General features: G+C 34.9%; 1 protein-coding gene across 1 annotated transcript in view; it reads right to left on the bottom strand.

Moving 5' to 3' along the window:
• EYS (EGF-like photoreceptor maintenance factor) overlaps positions 1 to 20,204 on the bottom strand; it is a gene marked incomplete at its 3' end in the record, with an annotated part of 294,002 nt that overhangs the window by 12,101 nt on the left and 261,697 nt on the right. The window contains 2 exon segments of the mRNA XM_014591537.2: positions 465 to 631; positions 9,201 to 9,340. Of these exon segments, the coding sequence (XP_014447023.2) occupies positions 465 to 631; positions 9,201 to 9,340 (307 nt within the window).

The raw sequence follows: 20,204 nt of genomic DNA, 5'->3' as shown, positions 1-20,204 counted from the left end.
TATAGTATGTGTTTTTTATAACATAATCTATGATTATCTACATATGTATATATAAATATCTGATATATAAATTCCAATCATTTTATTTATTTATTTGGAGAGATTTTTGCTATATGAGTTGTGCACTTGCTGGAAAGAAAGAAAAAGACAGAGAGACAAAAAATGAGAAATCACCCATCAGACAGGATGGCCACACTGCAATCCCTTCTCCATTCTCCTCTCAGGAATATGGTCATGCACACACATACACCTAGTGTGAGTTCCAAGCCACTGGGTCCAGAACTCACTGAAGTTGGCCACATGGGAGTCCAATGCCTTAACCATTACACCACCTGTTGACTCTAATTCCAATCATTTAAAAAATGATTGCCATAAAATATGAAGCAGTACAACTATGACTTAATTGTGTAATTAGAACTTTTTAATACATAGGTGATATTCTTTGCTCTAACATACATAAATACCTGGGTTTATTAATTTCATCTTTACAAATAAGTTCATGTTGACACCCATTTTCTTGATAGCCAGTTGTATTTCTCAGATACATTTTGCCAGCCCATCTGAGAACATATGGACACATGTATCCTCGTCTGTCTTCATTGCTCAACAAACTGTGTCCATTTGCACAAATCTATGAATAAAAAAGAATTTTGTAAATACCAATTACAAACAATATAATAGACATTTCAGATAGAATTTCATAGCTTTATTTATGTATTAAAATAATGATTTACTGCTGAGTGAAGTAAGCCAGGCTATGAAGGAGAGTCATTGTAAGTCTCCACTTAATATATACCGACAATTTGCACTCTATAGCTGAAACTGAATGACTAGAGGATATGGAAACATAGAAAATGGTTATAGATACCAGATACAGTGTGGGCAGAGGGTTGGTAAAGGAGAAGGGTCTGAGGAAGGACATTAAGGAGAAAAATAGGTCAGGCATTTATGGGACAAAGAAATGGGTCATTATCTCTTGAACATAATGTGTATAGTATTCTCAACTGGACTGGTAAGAAATGTGTACATGTTGGGATATTCATTTTGCAAGCAAAGTGACATATGTGATTAAATGTATAAAAGAAACTGAAATTTAAAAATATTTAGGGGACCAGCAGTTAGCGTAATGGCTATGTTGCTGGACTCCCATGTAGTCAACCACGGTTCATGTCCCAGACCTGGTGGCTTAAAACTCACGCGGGGCGCGTGTGCATGTGTGCCCAAGATCCCGAGAGGAGAATGGAGGAGAAGGGATTGCGGTGTGACCATCCCCCCTGGGGGGTGATTTCTCGCTTTCTGTCTCTATGTCTCTCTCTGTCTGGCGAGCGCACGCGCCCTATAGCGAGAACCTCTCCAAAAACAAAAAAATTAAAAATATATTCCTCTCATAAGTATAAAAGAATTTAGTTTTGAATATATGAACATTATTTTCAACAGTTATATTCAATTTATAGTCAAATCATTTAAAAGCCAAACAAATAAATACCCATTATACAGATTTAAAAAAATGTATTTGATTTTAATAAAAATACTGATATTGTATAAAAGTTAAGGGATAATGGTAGAAAAAGTATTATATTAATAAACAGATCTAACAAGTAAGGAGGTCATTTCCTGTTATCACTAAATATTTTTTCCCATGATTGTGGGTTATTTAATGGACTCCTTATTTAAAATTATTATTAAATAATATCTTTAGAACACATTTATTTTTTATTTATTTTTGCTATAGGGTGTGTGTGCTCCCCAGTAATAGAGAGGGAAAGTGAGAAACCACTTCCTGGCTGGAGGGCTGTGCCACAATCCCTTCTCTTATGTTCTCCTCTGAATTTTGGGCATGCATGCACATGTGCCCAGTGTACTTTTCAGGCTGATGAATCCAGGACTTGAACCACACAATCAGCCATGGGGGATCTAGCACCTTAGCCACCACCATGTCACCTGCTGGCCTCAAACATATATTTTTTATTTGCATGAAAGTCATTATTTTATGTTTTTTTTTTTTAAACAAGTATTTAAACAATTTTGAGTTGCATGAAAGTCATTATTTTATGTTTTTTTTAAAAACAAGTATTTAAACAATTTTGAAAGCTTTTCACACACATACCCCATAGATTTATCTGACAGAGTTAGGTAATTTTATCATAAGAAAGTGCATCTTTCATGGAGTATTGAATTCCAGATATCTTTTCCTAATCCCTAAAGGTAAATTTAAAATATCAATCACTTGGGACCAGCAGTTAGCATAATGGCTCTGTCCTTGAACTCAGGAGTTTTAGAAACAGGTTGGGTGTGTGCGTGTGTATGCTCAAAATCCCAAAAAGTGAGAGATGAAGGAGAAGGGATATCAGTGTGACCCTTTTCCATGGAAGTTGCTTTCTCCTTTCACTCTCTGTCTCTCTCTTGTGAATATACATGCCCTCTGACAAAACTAAAATAAAAAAAACTTTCTTATCAAAGAATAATGTTGGTATTTATTTAAATGCTTAAGATTAGTATAAAAGCTATAAATGGTAATAAATATTATTTGAGAAAATTCAGTAACTATATAGATACATAATATAAATACTAGGTTGTCAGGAAAATCATGACACATTTTTTTCATAGAAAAAAATACGTCATGATTTTCCAGACAACCCAACATATAAATACTAGGTTGTCAGGAAAATCATGACGTATTTTACGTCATGATTTTCCTGACAACCCAACACATATTATCGATTATTAATTTTTTATTGTATGAAAAGCCAATTTTACATTTTTTAAAAGTTTACTTAATAAAAAAAGGTAATAAAATGACAAATCTCAATAGTGGGTGATCTTTTCTTCCCAGTTAGGAAAAAAACTGAAGGAAAACTGCTGGAAATTTCCTTCTTGATAATTTATTTTTATGCATGTATAAATATAACACAATATTATTTCAAATAACTTCTTTTGTATATAAGTTAAGCTAAATGAAGGATATTTGCAATGTATTTATAAAAAAAGTTTGAGTTAGTGAAAAATTGCTGGAAGATATTAAGGGGAAGGTTGATCAATGGAATATGTCAAGCACATTGTGTTACTCCTAAAATTGCAGAGATGTGTTCTGGGAGTAGTCCTTTTGTGTTGCAGAGACTGGGAATAAGGGTCTATTTCCTTTAATGTTTACATTTTTGAATGTAGGACCCAAGGTTCTTGATAAAGATACCCCTGCATTGTAAAATATGTCTAGAAGCTTGGAAAAGATGTACATACATTTTTAAATGGCAGGGAAAGAATCTATAATGGCTAATTTTCTGAAATACTTTCTCCATAAAAAATAAATGCAGGAGTTTTAGTCAGGAAGAAACTGTCTAATGTGTGGTCAGGCTGTGGGAAAGAGGACTGTCCTAATTATATTCTTAGCTATATGTAAGTATATTTTAAAATTGTATCTGGATGAACTAATGTCCAAATTTACTGACTTGAGCCTACTTGAAAATTCTGAAGTAGATTAAACTTTGTAAAGACCTTTTACATTCTAATTTTTGTGTTCTTTGACTCTTACGCTTTGCTTAGAGAGTAGCTTCTCGCAAGAGTAGTTTGTAAAAAATATATAAACTTATAACCTTTTTGTAGCAGAAGTATAGAAAACAAGGTAAACTTAGTTATATTTATGCTCTTCATATCCAAAAGCATTTGCATTTAAAAAGGACCTCAGAGAAAGGGCACATTTTAACACAAATAAATGAAGAACACTTTTAGAATTTCAGTGTTTGATAATGAGAACAGAAATAAACCTAATTTCCTGTCATCTATTAACAAATACTGAGAATAATCCAAAATAACTATTTGCTCCATGAAATGCTTACTCCTGGGAAATAAGACTATGGACCAACTAACATAAATTATTTGCCAAGACTAACAACTTGCTCATAAAGATTCATTTTAAGATTCTCATTATCTTGTGCCAGTAGCACAGAGCTTTTATTCGCCCCTTACTAGTTACTTCCCACCTCTAGCACCATATAAATATCTTTCCGCAATGCCTGCTTTTTGAGACACCACTAAGACTCATCCAAGGTGTTTTTTCCTTTATCATAGAAAGTCTAAAGTAATAATCACTTAAATTATATGGTCTAAATATATGGTCTAAATTAAAAGTCTAGTAAATGTAGCCTAATTAATTTTCAAAATCAACAGAAAAATTTAGTGATCTCTGGGAGGATAAAACAACAAACTCAAAAATCCACAAATACCCACTTAAAATGCTCTCGCTACCAGGGCTCAGGATCCTGGCTAGCAAATAGTGTAGTTACTATTTTGAAACCACTGGATATTCTTCTCTTCAATTCTGATAGGGAATTTAGTACAGAATCAGGTTTCATCTCCAATTTCTTTTCATCTTATTTCCAAATTCTACAATTTTTTTTTCTTTTCAGAATAAGAAAGCAACCTAAGAAACCTTTTATTATATGATCCACTTTGACCTAGAGAACGACTCTCCCCATCGTCATCACTGTCTCAAGAGTCAATAGGAACGCAACCTAAGAAACCTTTTATTATATGATCCAATTTGACCTAGAGAATGACTCTCCCCATCATCATCACTGTCTCAAGAGTCAATAGGAAGAAGACAACCACAGGTCACGTAGCTTCATCATGCAGGTGGTCTGATGACTGAGTTTAGATGGTCACATCAGTCTAGTATTCTGTGGAAAATTTTTCTTTGAGTACCCTTTTCAAAACCTTGTAAATTCTCCTTATTTGGCCTTCGGTTGTGACTGACTCATCTTTGAAACATTTTAGAGACAAGACCGTCACGCATGCTAGCTGATTGAGTCTTCACAGGTTTTTCTCAGTCGTATGCCTCAAACCACACCTTTCTCCTTTCACATTAGAATTCATGTTCATATCTTTCTAATTGGAATAATTTCTCAAAGGAAATCTGAAATTGCAGTGGCCACTTTGGGGAAATTTTGACATGAACAAGATTGTTCATTTGACAGATGTAATAGAACAAAAAAGGAAAAAAAAATCTCATGAGGAAATTTTCTGTCCTATGTGTCTAATAGAAAGATTACTCCATTTAATGCACTAGATCCCTCTTTAATTGTCATACTACTGGGATTAATAAGCATTACAGTTTTAATTATATGGCTTTCTGAAATCGTCAGGTATATGGGTTATTGTTTAAACATCCCATAATAACTAGAGCTTGTGTGTGTATGTGTGAAATGGTTTTTCTGCATTTAAGAATCTACTACTTTTTTGTAGATAGAAAATAACTAACCTTCTGTAGTCATAATTTCTTGCTTCTGCCTGAATGTATATAGTCCATCTTATTCCTATTTGCTTTTTTCTTCTACCCTTTTTTGTGTAGGAAGAACTTTAAATTAATAGATCATAATCTCACTTATCTATTTTTGGTTTGTTGAAGGGTCAATATGTGTTTTGATTTGATTGTTACACATTCTGTATATGCCTAAAAAGCCTACTGTGGGGACCAGCAGATGGAGTAATATTTATGTTAGAGTTATAGTGTACCATGGTTTGAGTCCCAGACTCAGCTCCTTAAACTCATGCTGGGCACGTGTGTGTGCATGCCCAAAATCTCCAGAGGAGAATGGAAGAGAAGGAATTGTGGCGTGGCCATCCCACCAGGGGATGATTTCTTGTTTTCTATCTCTCTGTTTCTCTCTGTCTTTTTAGCAAACACATGTGCTCTATAGCAAAAACCTCTCAAAACAAAACAAAACAAAACAAATAAAGCAAAACACTTGCCATATCCCACAAAGATGTATAATGATTGTAAATCAGTAGTTACAATGTTAAAAATTGGTCATAGAAACTGTATCATTATATGAACATACCCAGACTATTGTTCAGCTAGTAAAAAATAGAAAAGAAAAACGATTGTGTGCTTTATTAATGCTTTCCTCTTGCAAAAACTTTAACAAAGAAGAAAAGTGAACCTGGGTGTGTGGGTAACGTCGCTAATCTCTTAGATGTAGAGAAAATTAAGCCTATAAAGCTTTTGGCTTAAACTAAAAAAATCTTCACTTTTGAAGAAATATAAATACAGAAGTGTATTCATTTATACATTCAAAAGAGGTTTACTTATTTTAAAAGAGCCCATGTAATTTTCTAATAAGTAAATGACACCTTAGATAAATTAGAATTATTTAAAACTTTAGAAGACCCATACTATCTCTGTTTCCTCAAACTATCTGTGATTATAAAAGCGTAAAACTGAAATACTGAAAATTTTATAGAAGTTACTAATTTTGTGAATATTTTATTCTACTACAATGATGCATTTCACTAACCAGAAGGATTTAACATAATGGTGTAAATTGCAATTTCTAAATTTTAGTCAACTTAAAGAACTTACACATATTTAACTGAATTAATGACTTTCAATGGAGGAAAATACACACATATTTTCCAAATATGGTTTTAATATACCTTTGTTTCTTATGGAATAGGATAAACTAATGTATTTAAGAGATTTATATTTATATTTATTTCTTCTATGTTAGAAAGTTGTTAAAGTTATATAAAATGTGCAATGGTGAAAAGATAAAATGGCTAACATATTCTTGGATAATTATTTTTGTGTATTTTACGAACTCTGAAGAAGTAATGCTGAGCCAGCAGGTGATACGTTTGTGAATGTGCTGGATCCCACACGGCTGACTGTGCGGTCCAGGTCCCAGACTGGTGGCTTGGAAATCATCTTGGCGTATGTATGTGTGTGCCCAAAACCCTGGGAGGAGAGTCAAAGAGAAGGAATTGCAATCTGGCCATCCAAATCACCCTTTGGGGTGATTTCTGACTTTTTCTCTCTTACTCTGTTTCCCATCTCTCTCTGATGAGCACATGCATCCTAGGGTAAAAATCTAAAATCAGAAAAAAGTGCTTACTTTATTTAATATTTGAACTTATTATAAAAGAGTAAAAGAGTATGGTAAATATAGATATATATGCTGTTAAAAATGATTTGTTTTCTAAGAAAAGTTTTACAGTTATTTAATTAGAAAATTTATTAAAATATTGTATACTTATCTTTAGTATGTTAAAATTAAGTGTATCTTAAAGATTAAAGTTAAAAGTGTTAATTGAATTAGCTGTGTGCATATTCATGTATTTGTGATTGGTTAAATACATTGTAAGGAAAACATATTAAGTTTTTGTGATTGGTTAAATACATTGTAAGGAAAACATTCTACGCTTACTCCATATACTTATGAATTGTAAAAACATAAAAAACCATATTCGAGGGCACGCTTTAAAAGGTCTGAGGAAATTGAGGTCTATTTTCTTATAGCTGTCACAGCAATATTTGGTGGATTTGAAGGAAAAGGTGACATATTATTTTTCATAAGATCAGATTAATGTTAATGGATATGTTCATTAAAAAAAAATAATTTATGGGGCCAGCAGGTGATGTAGTGAATAGATCGCTGGACTTCCATATGGTTGACCATCTGAGTTCTGGAGCCAGTGGCTTGAAAATCATGTTGGTGCATGTGCGTGCATGCCTAAGATCCCAAGAGAAGAAAGAAGAGAAGGGATTGTGGCATGGCCATGCTTTCTGGAGGGTGATTTCTCACATTCCCTCTAACTCTCTCCAGTGAGGGCATACACCCTAACATAAGAAACCTCTAGAAAAAAAAGGAAAGAAAGAAAGAAAGAGAGAAAGAAAGAAAGAAAGAAAGAGAGAAAGAAAGAAAGAAAGAAAGAAAGAAAGAAAGAGAGAAAGAAAGAAAGAGAAAAAGAAGAAAGGAAGACTGAAAGAAAAAAGATTTATGGAAGTTACATGGTGTTGCAGCAGTAAAGCAGATAGACCCACATACCAAGGCCCTGGGTTCCTTTCCAGGGACCTCCCTGTACATGCCAATGCACGCGCCTGGCTGAGGCCAAGGGCAATTTGCATCATGAAGACCTTATTGGTGCCTATTTCTCTTTCTCTTTCTCATGAAAAGAATAACAATTTTAAAAAAGAGAGAGGCTTGCAAATCTTTATGTAAAAATTGCATGTTAATGATACACAAAACATAAAATTAGAATTTGGATACCTTTTAGTATAATGACCAAATAAGATTGTGTAGAGATAAGAGAGGTTACAAATAATTTGTTCTCTGAACTTTTTGGAAAACTCTTAAACTACTTCTCTAATGTATTTAAAATTAAGATCGTGGGATCAGTAGATGGCGTAATGGTTATGTTGTTGGACTCCCACATATTCAATGGCAGTTCAAGTACTGAACCTGGTGACTTAATACTCACGCCAGGTGCATGTACATGTGTGCCCAAACTCTCAAGAGGAGACAGGAGGATAAAGAATAGTGGCGTGGCCATCCCCCTGTGGGGAGATTTCTTGCTTCCTGTCTCTCTGGTGAGGGCACGTGCCTTATAGCAAAAACCTTTCTTAACAAAATAAAAAGTAAATAAATAAATAAAATTAAGATCCTAACATTTTTGTACTCACGTTCATATTAAAAAATATAATTCTAATTTGCACAAAATGGGAGTGAGAGGAGGAGACAGACCTTTCTTTTTATTCTTGCTACAAGTTCCAGAAGTTTGGTAAGATTGCTCAGGGATTGGAAATCTCCTAGAGTTTTAACTATACCCAGAGAACAATGGTAGTCTATTATTATCTCAGAACAAAAGGTGGTATCACAATGTTTTTTAATCAGTCAGCACATTATAACACAAATAGAACACAAAAAGAATATGGATGAAATGGTCCTTCAAACTTTTTGTTACATTCCCCTATAATAAACGTAGAAAATACAGATTTGCAAATAGATTATTGAGAATTTATTTGCAAAGTTAAAATTAAGCTACATGGGACCAGCAGTTGGCTTAATGGCTATGTCGCTGGACTCCTATGTAGTCAACTGTGGTTCGAGTCCTGGATCCAGTGGCTTAAATTCACACCGGGTGCATGTGCATGCGTGCCCAAGATCTGGAGAAGAGAATGGAGCAGAAGGGATTACAGCATGGCCATCCCCCCGGGGGGTTATTTCTTTCTTTCTGTCTCTCTGTCTTTCTGACAAGCGCACGTGCCCTATAGCAAAAACCTCACAAAAATAAAAAATAATTAAGCTATGTATATCTTGTACCCTAAACAATCTGTACATTAACATTTCTAGCATTTTTATCAATTAGGACAATTATTATGTAAGCTAAGGAGGCAAATGGGAAAGTGCTACATAAATTTGCTTTACCTTTATAGTACTTTCACATGGAAACTCACACATATTATTCATGCCTTCAGGTTTGTTCACATAGACTGCACCTTCATTCCAGTTTCCAGTGAGAAAAAAGTAGGCATCGATAGCCACTTTGCATTTTCCAGCTTCAGATTCTTTCAAAGAGACAAAAAAGGGACCAGCAGTTAGTGTAATGGCTATGTCGCTAGACTACTACGTAGTCGACCGCGGTTCGTGTCCCTGACCCGGTAGCTTAAAACTCACGCTGGATGCGTGTGTGTGCATGCCCAAGATCCCGAGAGAAGGGAGAAGAAGGGATTGCAGCGTGGCCATCCCCTCTGGGGGGTGATTTCTCGCTTTCTGTCTCTCTGTCTCTCTCTGTCTGGTGCACCCTCTAGCAAAAAACTCACAAAAAAAGAAAAAAGAGAGACAAAAAAATGATACAACTTTTTATAAACTTGAATTCACATTGATTGGGGCAGTTGTCAAATTACATGGAAAGATAAATTTGACATCTGTCTCAAAATAAGCTTCCATATCTGTACTATATTGTGTTTGAAAGAGACCTAAAAGATAATAAAGCCCAAGTTTCTCATCTTAAAAATGGACTAAGAAATAGAGCACCTGGGAACCAGCAGTTAGCATAATGGCTATGTCACTGGACTCCCACGTAGTCGACCGTGGTTCGCATCCCGGACCCGGTGGCTTAAAATTCACGCCAGGCATGTGTGCGTGCGTGTCCAAGATCCTGAGAGGAGAATGGAGGAGAAGGGATTGCGGCGTGGCCATCCTCCCTGGGGCGTGATTTCTCGCTTTCTGTCTCTATGTTTCTCTCTGTCTGTCTGGCGAGCGCACAAGCCCTATAACGAAAACCTCTCCCCCCCCCAAACAAAAACAAAAACAAAAACAAAACAAAACAAAAGAAAAAAAGAAATAGAGCACCAAAATAAGAACAAAATCATAACTCTCAAACCTGATTTTTTCAAAAATAAGTAAATTTAACTGAATTACTAATTATTAATTGTAAGGAATGATCTTTTAATTGTAAAATAAGAAACTGTATACAAAGAATAAATTCAATGCATTTTTAAAATGTATTATGGCTACATATAAAATCGTTTGGGGGACCAGCATATGGCATAATGGTTATCTCACTGGACTCTCACGTAGTCGACTATGGTTCAAGCCCCAGACCCATCTAGCTTAAAACTCATGCTAGATGCATGGGCGTGCATGCCCAAAATCCTGAGAGGAGAATGGAGGAGAAGGGGTTGCAGCAGGGCCATCCCCCCTGGGGGGAGATTTCTCATTTTTTATCTCTCTGTCTCTTCAGCAAGCATACATGCCCTATAGTAAAAATCTCTCAAAAATATTTTTTAAAGAAAATTAGGAAAAAATCTTGAAGTATTATTATAATGGACAAATTATTATGTGTTCATCCTAGTCTCCTCATTGTGGTAGATAATTTGCACGTGTGTGTGTAGATGTAGATATATGCATGCATACATATGCATGTATAATCTATTTACTTTACACTTAAATGTTGAAACCAATGTCTGTGCTGTAATAAAAAATTTGATTACTGAAAAAAAAAATGTGACCTATATTCAAGACAATACTTAGTAGAAGCAAATACAAAGATGATCCAGACTTAGAAATATCAGACAAGGGTTTTAAAATAATTATAATAAATTTGCTGAAGAATCTATACAGGATAGATAATATTGGTAGAAAAAGAGTTATGGAATCAAAGAGATGGAATTTTAAACAAATGATGTAAATCCTGGAATTTTGGGGACTGAAAGAAGGAACTAATTAAGTTTGGCAGAGAGCCTATCGGTCATTAATGGGAGTTATATTCCCAGATAATTTTACAACATAGCGTTCTCATGCAATCTCCTTGTAAACATAAATAAATCTCTTAGTTAAGTGGTCAGATAATACTTGTTAGGAAATATCCAAGAAATCTTTCATCCAAGTTTTTTCCAAGAAATCTTTTAGTAGGAATTTCCTGATTTACAGTCACTTTTGGTTAACAAACCTAAAACCGGTAGAAGTGTGAGTTCTGGCTTCCTAGGGAATACTGTGTAAACTGTGTATCTTCCAACTGAATTGTAAAATAGAGATAGTTCACAACGCAAATTTCCCTGTGGCATGCACCTCTTGCTTTAAAGTCTCATATATCATTGGAAAAAAAGGAAAGAGCTAGGAGGCCAAGCAGAATATGTCAAAACTTTCAATCTTCCTCATGTAACTTGATTGTTTATCATTGTGAGGTTATAGAAAAGTATTACTGTGTAAGTAAGAAAATAGTCAGTGGATGGAATTATTAACAGATCAGACACAAGAAAAAATATCAAACAAGTTACTGGTAGGTCATAAATATTGTATATTCAGTGTCCTGAGAATAAATAACTCAAACATGTTTATATTAGATTCATATAATTAATTAGTAAGTATTCCTCTGTTTTGTAGGAGTTTCTGTAGTATTGTAATTAACTCTTTTTAAAAAAAACAAATTGGAAGAACTTAACTATAAGGCCATATATCTTTAGTATGTTTCTTTGTGGAACAATTTTTAAAATTATTTTATTTGGAAGGACCAGCAGTTAGCATAATGGCTATGTCGCTGGACCCCCATGTAGTTGACCACGGTTCGTGTCCTGGACCCGGTGGCTTAAAACTCACGCCGGGTGTGTGTGCGTGTGTGCCCAAGATCCTGAGAGGAGAATGGAGGAGAAGGGATTGCGGCATGGCCATCCCCCCTGGGGGGTGAGTTCTTGCTTTCTGTCTCTATTTCTCTCTCTGCCTGTCTGTGAGTGCACATGCCCTATAGCGGCAACCTCTCAAAAAAAAATTATTTTATTTGGAGGCAGGCAGGTGGCATAGATGTTAACGGTGTTAGACTCCCCCATGGCCGACCATGGTTCAAGCCCTGGACCTGATGATTTGCCATCTTGCTTTCCCTCTCTCTCTCTTTCTCTCTCTCACTCTGTCCCTCTCTGATGTCTTTCATAAACAGGACTTTTTTTTTTTTCATGAGTCAGTTTTTCCTTCTTATATCTAAATGACCTTCCCCATCAAAATTTATGTAAAAATTCTCCAACATTTCTCTAACACTTTTATATTTTCATTTTTTTATATTTAAAACTTATCTATACAAGTTTACCTCAGAGGATGATGAAAGTTACATATAAATCGATTATTTTAATGGTTATCCAGCTTTTTCACATTGATTATTGAATGGTCCATCTTGCCTTAATGATTTAAGATGGCGTTTTATTATATACCACATTTCCTGCCAAATTACCCACGTGACTTGAATTTATTTTGGAACTATAAATACTTGGAACTACAAAATATTTTGCTATATTTGTTAACTATCACTGCAATAGTGCTATGTTGTTCATTATTGGAGCTAAATAATACACTTTAATATCTGGTGAGGTTCTGTTCTATACACTTTGTAAGAGGATATTTGGCTTTATTTGTTTATTATTTTACATGAATATAAAGAAAAGTATGTTGTTTAATATAGCAAACAAGAGAGAACAGTTAATTTATTAAAATTTTAATAAATATATAAAATAATATGAAGAAGTGGAATCATTAAAATGTTGCGTCTCCTCTCCAATAGTATGCTATATCATTTTGTGGGAAGAAATTTTATTTGTCATTTTTTAATTGACATAAAATTATATGTATTAATATTTATTGTTTATAACAATGTTTTTAAGTGTGTATACAATGTGAAATGACTAAATCTAGCTAATTAACATATGCATGACCTCATTTAGTTACCATCTTCCTGGTTCAAACTTCTAAAAGTATAAGAATCACTGATAAAAGTAAGCACACATTCAAATTCACAATAAAAAATAAGCACACATTACGATTATCAGTTGGTGTAACGGCTATGTCTCTGGATGCCCATGTAGTTGACAATGGTTTCATTCCCGAACCCGGTGGCTTAAACTTACGCTGGGCACGTCTGCATGCGTGCCCAAGATCCAGAGGGGCGAATGAAGAAAAAGGGACTGTGGGATGGCCATCTCCCTGGGGGATGATTTCTTACTTTCTGTTCTCTGTCTCTGACAGTCTTTCTGGCAAGCACATGTGCCCTATGGCAAAACCCGCTCTAAAAATAAACAAAAGAAACAAATTCACCCTAAGGATATAAGTGATTTGCACATCACCATAATATTAGTATAGTATTCTGAATTTGAATGTGCGCTTACTTTTTTTTTTATTGGAGAGGTTTTTGCTATAGGGCACGTGAGCTTGCAAGAAAGACAGAGACAGAGAGACAGAAAGTGAGAAATCACCTCTCGGGGGGATGGCAATCCCTTCTCCTTCATTCTCCTCTTCAGATTTTAGGCATGCATGTGCACGTGCCCTGCGTGAGTTTAAGTCACTGGGTCTGGGACTCAAACCCTGGTCGACTATGTGGAAGTCTAGTGATATAGCTATTACGCCATCTTCTGGTCCCTGGTATGATTGTTAAAAGACAAAACAACTAGGCCAGCAGGTGGTGTGGTGGTTAAGGGGTGCTGGACTCCCACATGGCTGACTACAGTTTGAATCCTAGACATGGTGGCTTGTTTTCTTAATTTCCTTCTCTCTCTCTTTTTCTCTCTCTCACTCTGTCCTCTGTCAAATTAAAAATAAATAAATAAAGTTAAATAAAATAATTTTTTAAAGAAAAAAAAAAGACAAAACTATTTGGACCAGGAGATGGAATAATGATTATGTTGCTGGACTCCCACATAGTCGACTGCAGTTCAGGTCCCAGACCTAGTAGATTAACATTCACACTGGGAGTATGTGTGCACATGCCCAAAATCCTGAGAGGAGAACAGGAGAGAAGGTATTGCAGCATGGCCATCCCAGTCAACCCTGGGGGCATGATTTCTCGCCTCTCTGGCAAGCACCTGTACCCTATAGAAATCTCTCTTAAAAATAAAGACAAAAATATTACAAATAAAAATAGCTACAGAAAGTGAGAAACTTAGAACTTTAGAACTTTTTTCAGAGTATGTATGCAGATGCCTATAACAATATTTAATGTTTTCTCCATTTATAATTTAGATGTTTCTGTTAAGTTCTATGTATCTTAATGTTTTAATTGCTGTTTACATGAAATATTTTGTTATGTCACTTCATACGTTCTTATATAGTTTTGAAAAACATTTGTTACTATGTGTATTAATTTATTAACTTAATCTCTTCCTGCAAAGTTATCTTGAAAACTTATTCATATATATGATGTGAGTGAAAAGCACAACCCCACTTTTTTAGCTTGATAGAGGATGTGTGCTTGTCAGAGAGACAGAGCACAGAGTACCTCCTGGTAGGGCATGATCAGGCTGCGATCCCTTCTCTTCCATTTTTTCATCCTGTTGGGATTTGGGACAAGCACACACATATACCCAGAATGGTTTTTGTTTGTTTGTTTGTTTGTCTTGTTTTGTTTTGTCTTTTTTACTTATCAGGGTCATGATTTGAACTCTTTATTCAGTCATGTGAGCTCCGGCTCCCTTACCAAGTAGTCATCCATGTTGGTCCCACATAATTTTGGTTGTTGTTGTAATTTATAATCTTAAAATTTACAGTTAAATGTTTCTGGCATTTACGTCTCTCTCGCCCACTTTTTACCACCCCCTCTCTACCACCGCTCTCCTCCCTTACAGTCTCCGGTTTCTACACTTTATCCCCTCTACTGTAAAGTCATTGGATCTTTCAGTTTCTGTCACAGAGTGCAGACATTCAGTACATATTGAGTAGGAATGTACAGCATGTATCTTTCAAAGTCTGGGTCACTTTGCTTACTATTAAGTCATCAGTTTTCATCATTTTAAATAAAACACTTGTTTACTATATTTGCCATGAGTTTTCTTTTTTAAATTTTTCTATATTTATTTCTTCTTTCTTTTTTAAAATTAATTTATTTTTCATTTCATTTTCTTTTATACATTCAATCACTTTATTATTTGTCTTACAAAATGGATATTTCAACAGGTGAACATCTCTCCCCAACACAGTTGACAAAACCACAAAACATCCTCAACAGACAATACCACACCTTCCTGTGACATCAATACTTTGCCTCCCTATTTTCCTTCTAAATGTCCTTCCAGATGCGTGTGCCACAAGTTTTCAACCCAGCCCCAGTTAATGGACACGTGGGTTGATTACATATCTTAGCAATTGCGAATGCTGCTTCAATAAAGTGCAAATACCTTTCCAACTGAATATTTTCCTATCCTTTGGTTAATTATCAACAGAGATTACTGGGTCACATGGTAGTTCTAGATGTAGGTTGATGAGGAACCTCCACATTGTTTTCCACAGAGGTTGTACTCCAACAGCATAAAAGTGTTCACCTTTTCACCCTTGTCAGCACTTGTTCTTCACTTCTTTTTTTAAATCCTAGACTGAGATAAAAACCAAAAAACAAACAAAAACAAACAAAAAAACTACCTAACTGGAATTAAATGGCATCTCATTGTGGTTTTAATTTACATTTCCTTTATGACAGAGACTTCAAACATTTTTTCATATTCCTTTTGGTGGGACCAGCAGTTAAGCTGTCGTTGGACTCCCACGTAGTCGACCCCTATTCGAATCTCGAACCTGGTGGCTTAAACTCACGCCGGGCACGTGTGTGTGCATGCCCAAGATCCCGAGAGGAGAATGAGAAGAAGGGATTGCGGCGTGGCCATCCCCCCGGGGGGTGATTTCTCGCTTTCTGTCTCTCTGTCTCTCTCTGTCTGGTGAGCACACGCGTCCTATAGCATATTCCTTTTGGTCATTTGTAAGTGCTCCTAGGAGAGTTGTCTGTTCAATTCTTTTATCTACTTTAGAATGGATTGTTTGTTTTATTTTCACCAGTAAACTGCTTGAGTTTCATGTATATTACAGTTATCAATCCCTTATCTGATGTGTTTGCAAATATTCTCTTCCCTTGTGAGTTTTGTCTCTTCACTGTGATTATGTTTCGTTAATTATGCAGAAGTTCTTCAACTTTATGTAGTCCTGCTTATCTATTTTTGGGATTACTGCCTGTGTTTCAAGGGTCTTACTTGAGAAATCTTTACCTACTCCAATGTCTTCAAGAGTTTCCTCTAACGGGGGACCAGCAGTTAGTGCAATGGCTACGTCGCTGGACTCCCATGCAGTCGAACCGCATTTCAAGCCCCAGACCCGGAGGCTTAACACTCATGCCGGGTGCGCCTGCGTGCATGCCCAAGATCTCAAGAGGATAAAGTAGAAGGGATTACAACGTGGCCATCCCCCTGGGGGTGATTTCTTGCTTTTTGTCTCTTTGTCTCTCTCTGTCTTTCTGGCGAGTGCACACCCTAAAGCAAACACCTCTCCAAGAAATAAATTAATTAATAATAATAAAAAAGAATTTCCTTTAATGGGATTTTCAGTTGGTGTAATGGCTATGTCACTGGACTCCCATGTAGTTGACCACGGTTCAAGTCCTGGATCCAGGGGCATAAACTCATGTCGGGCATGTGTGTATGCGTGCCCAAGATCCCAAGAGGAGAATGGAGGAGAAGGAATTGCAGCATGACCATCCACCCTGGGGGGGGGGTGGTTCTCACTTTCTGTGATTTCTCTGTGTCTCTCTGTCTTTTTGGCAAGTGCATGTGCCCTATAGTAAAAAACTCTCAAAAAAAAATTAAAAAAAGAGTTTCCTATCTGTAGTTTTAAAGTTTGAGGATTTACATTTAAATCTTTGATCCATTTTGAGTTGATTCTTGTTAATGGTAAGACATAGAAGTCAAGTTTCGTTGCTCTGCAGGTGGATATCCAGTTCTTTCAGCATCATTTGCTGAAAAGATTTTCTTTTCTGCACTCTATTGTCTCATATAGTTTGTCAAAGATCGGTTGGCTATTTGATTAGAAGGTTGGTAGTGAAGCATTATGGTGATAAAATGACTTAGATTAAAAATTGCTTTGAAGAAAATAAGACAATATGAATACATTATGATACATCATTCACCTCTCTCACAATAATAATTTTAATGTTGGAATAGTAGGGGCTGGCAGGTGGCATGGTGGTTAAAGTCACTGGACTCCTATATAGCCAATCACATTTCGAGTCCCGGACCTGGTGGTTTGCTTTCTCACTTTCCCTCTCTCTCCTTCTCTTACTCTGTTTCTCTTTGGTCAAATTAAAAATAAAAACAAAAGAATCAATAAAGAAAGTTAAATAAAATAATTCTTTAAAAAATTGCAAAAGTAAATTGAATTATCAATAGGTTATTTTAAGTCATCAGGAAAGTCATGACATATTTTTCTATTTTTTTAATGCAAAAGTACATCCTGACTTTCTCAATGACCCAATTATTGGTATCTTGTAAAATCTCCTGTCGCATGTAAAATCTACTTCTCTCTAAGGAAGAAACAGAAAAACTAAAGTGAATATTGGTTCGCAATATAAATTTACAACTGCAGCAATAACTATTGATTTAGAAAAATAGAGCTTACTAGTACCTACTAATTTTTAATGTATATATTTAATTTAGATAAGTAAACTTAATAATGAGATGCTTTAAAAGGAAATGTATTCAAGATAACTTATTTCTTTTTTTTTTGCTATGATTTCATTTTTTTCTAAGCATGATTCATATTGTCTTATTTCACTTCCCAACTTATTATCCACTCTGTCAGTTGCCACTTTTCTCAAACCTAATAATATACATAATGAACACAGATGATGACATTGAAAAGAAACAGAGCATGTCAGCTCTTTCTCAAGCTATGTATTGTAGACCAATTGTCCTTGAAGGGGCTTCTTCTAATTAATTGCCATTCCTTCTTCGTAGAGTAATCATATTGGCAAGAATTGATTGGGCGTGTAAGACACTTCATTTAGTTAGGAGAAAAATCCCTTAATTAAAATAATTTTACTGCTGATAAAATTAATGCACCACATGCAATCTCACCAGCTTGATTTTAAAGTTCTTCTTTGATTATATTTTATGAGAAAAAAATCTTAACATCAACAACCAAAAAAAGATAAAGAAAAAAACTTTTAGTTCATGAAATGTATAATTATCCTTATTTTTAAAATTTATCCTACAGTTTATTTTATTTTGAAAACTTCAATGAGAAAAGTTGAATTGCTGAATCTTTACACTGACAGTCAAAATGAGTTTGGGCAATTCTACTTAAATATTCATATACTATTGAACGTTATCCCATTTGCTTCTTTCTCTTACACAGTCTAAGTACTTTACAGATTCTCAAATGTATGTGGGAAGTCACATAATTCTTATTTTTGTTGTAGTCAACTATGTTAACTCTGAGCAAAAATTTATGGATGGATAATGATATATGATTGTATTATTTAATAATGATACTTCCTTAGTACCAAGCAATGTTGATTTCCTTTTATTCACCTCAATGTCCCTAAAAATATACATTCCCTGTTTTGTTATTGTCAATATGTCCTGTTCAACTGTTTTATAATGGTTCTCAAAAGAGGTTTAATATTTATACGTAACAAGTTATATGCAAGTCTTATTCTTACTTGGAGACAATGAAATATCAAATATAAAAATAATGAAAGCACCGAACTCCATAAATAGATTGAGCGTGTGACCGTAGAGTGTTTCTCAATATTTGTGTTAAAAATATTTTGGGAGCCTTTAATGATCTCTGTTCTCCTCACACAAACCCGGTTTAAATGTGCTGTAGTGGAAGTTCTGCATTAGTTTAAAGAGCTTCTCATATGATTGCAATATGTTCCAAGGATTTAAAAAATCACCAAAACACAATCCCTAAACAGTCTAGACAAAATAATTCCTTTAATTTCTCTAAACATGAATGTTGTTGTTTATACTTGTTTGTTTTGTTTGAGCGTGACATTTGTAAAGTAGCAAGTACTCATAGCATAGTCTAAAATTCCTTTCAGCTGGAACACATTACAATCAACAAGTCGTTGCTCTCTACCACTTTTGGTCTTGAGTGTAATTTGCTTAATGAACCGATAACTATTTCTATCATTAGAGGTTGTTAGCTCTCTAGAATGCTACTTTATGAGCATGATGAAATAAATTATCATGTCTTCTGTCTAAAAGGCTAATTGTTAGTTTATTTCAACACTGTTTTAATGTAATACTAATCTTAAAAAATGCAACTGCCGTCAGTTAAATTAAAAAAAAATAGTTGATAATACACATATCAAATCTACTAATTTGCTGATGGTTGATAAACTGTAATGCCAAAATATCAAAGTCAAAGAAAGTACTCTTTAGAATAATTCATTCAATTACTATACAGTTTTAAGAATGTGAATCACATTTGCATCAACAAAGTCAAACAGTATTTAAAAATGCAGTTAAAGAACAGAAAATTTTACTCCTCAACCAGATCGTGAGATAGAAACTGAAATTCTATTAGACGATTAAAATATATTTAATGCAATGTGTTGGTATTATATTGTTTCAGGTGTTTAAGCCAGAAAACTAGGAGTGCTCATCCCTTGCTTTCTACTTAAATGAATGGCCATTTATTTCAAGCTTCCAACACCTCAATTTTAGGCTCCGAATAACTCCCTATCTTTTTATCTATCTCTCCAATCAATTTCTCCCCTTGATCTTTGGATAGTTTTTGGGTATGTGTCAATCTCTACAGTGATTGTCTATTCCTTTTAGAATACAAACAAATATTTAACCCTGCATTTTAATCCTCGCACTGTCCTTCCTCTGTCTTACTTTTATTCTTTTCTCAATGCCTTTATCAGAACTCCCAAAGATTGATTTCTTCTCATTTCTTCTAATTTTATAAATACAAGTTCCTCAGTCCAGAATGATCTCTTTCCACCTTCTCTACCATGGCATCATTATACATATCTCTTTTCAAGGATAATTTTTCACATGAAAACCTTTTACTTCTCTTTAATTTTTTTTGTTTGTTTTAGGGTATTTTGCATCAGGTGTGTGTGCTTGCCAGAGACAGACAGAGACAGGGAAAGCAAGAAATCACCCCTCAGAAGGATGGTCA

The sequence above is a fragment of the Tupaia chinensis genome, unplaced genomic scaffold (assembly GCF_000334495.1).
Source record: "Tupaia chinensis unplaced genomic scaffold, TupChi_1.0 Scaffold000595_1, whole genome shotgun sequence".
In the NCBI taxonomy this organism is placed as follows: Eukaryota; Metazoa; Chordata; class Mammalia; order Scandentia; family Tupaiidae; genus Tupaia; species Tupaia belangeri.
This window is presented reverse-complemented; position numbering and strand designations above follow the sequence as displayed.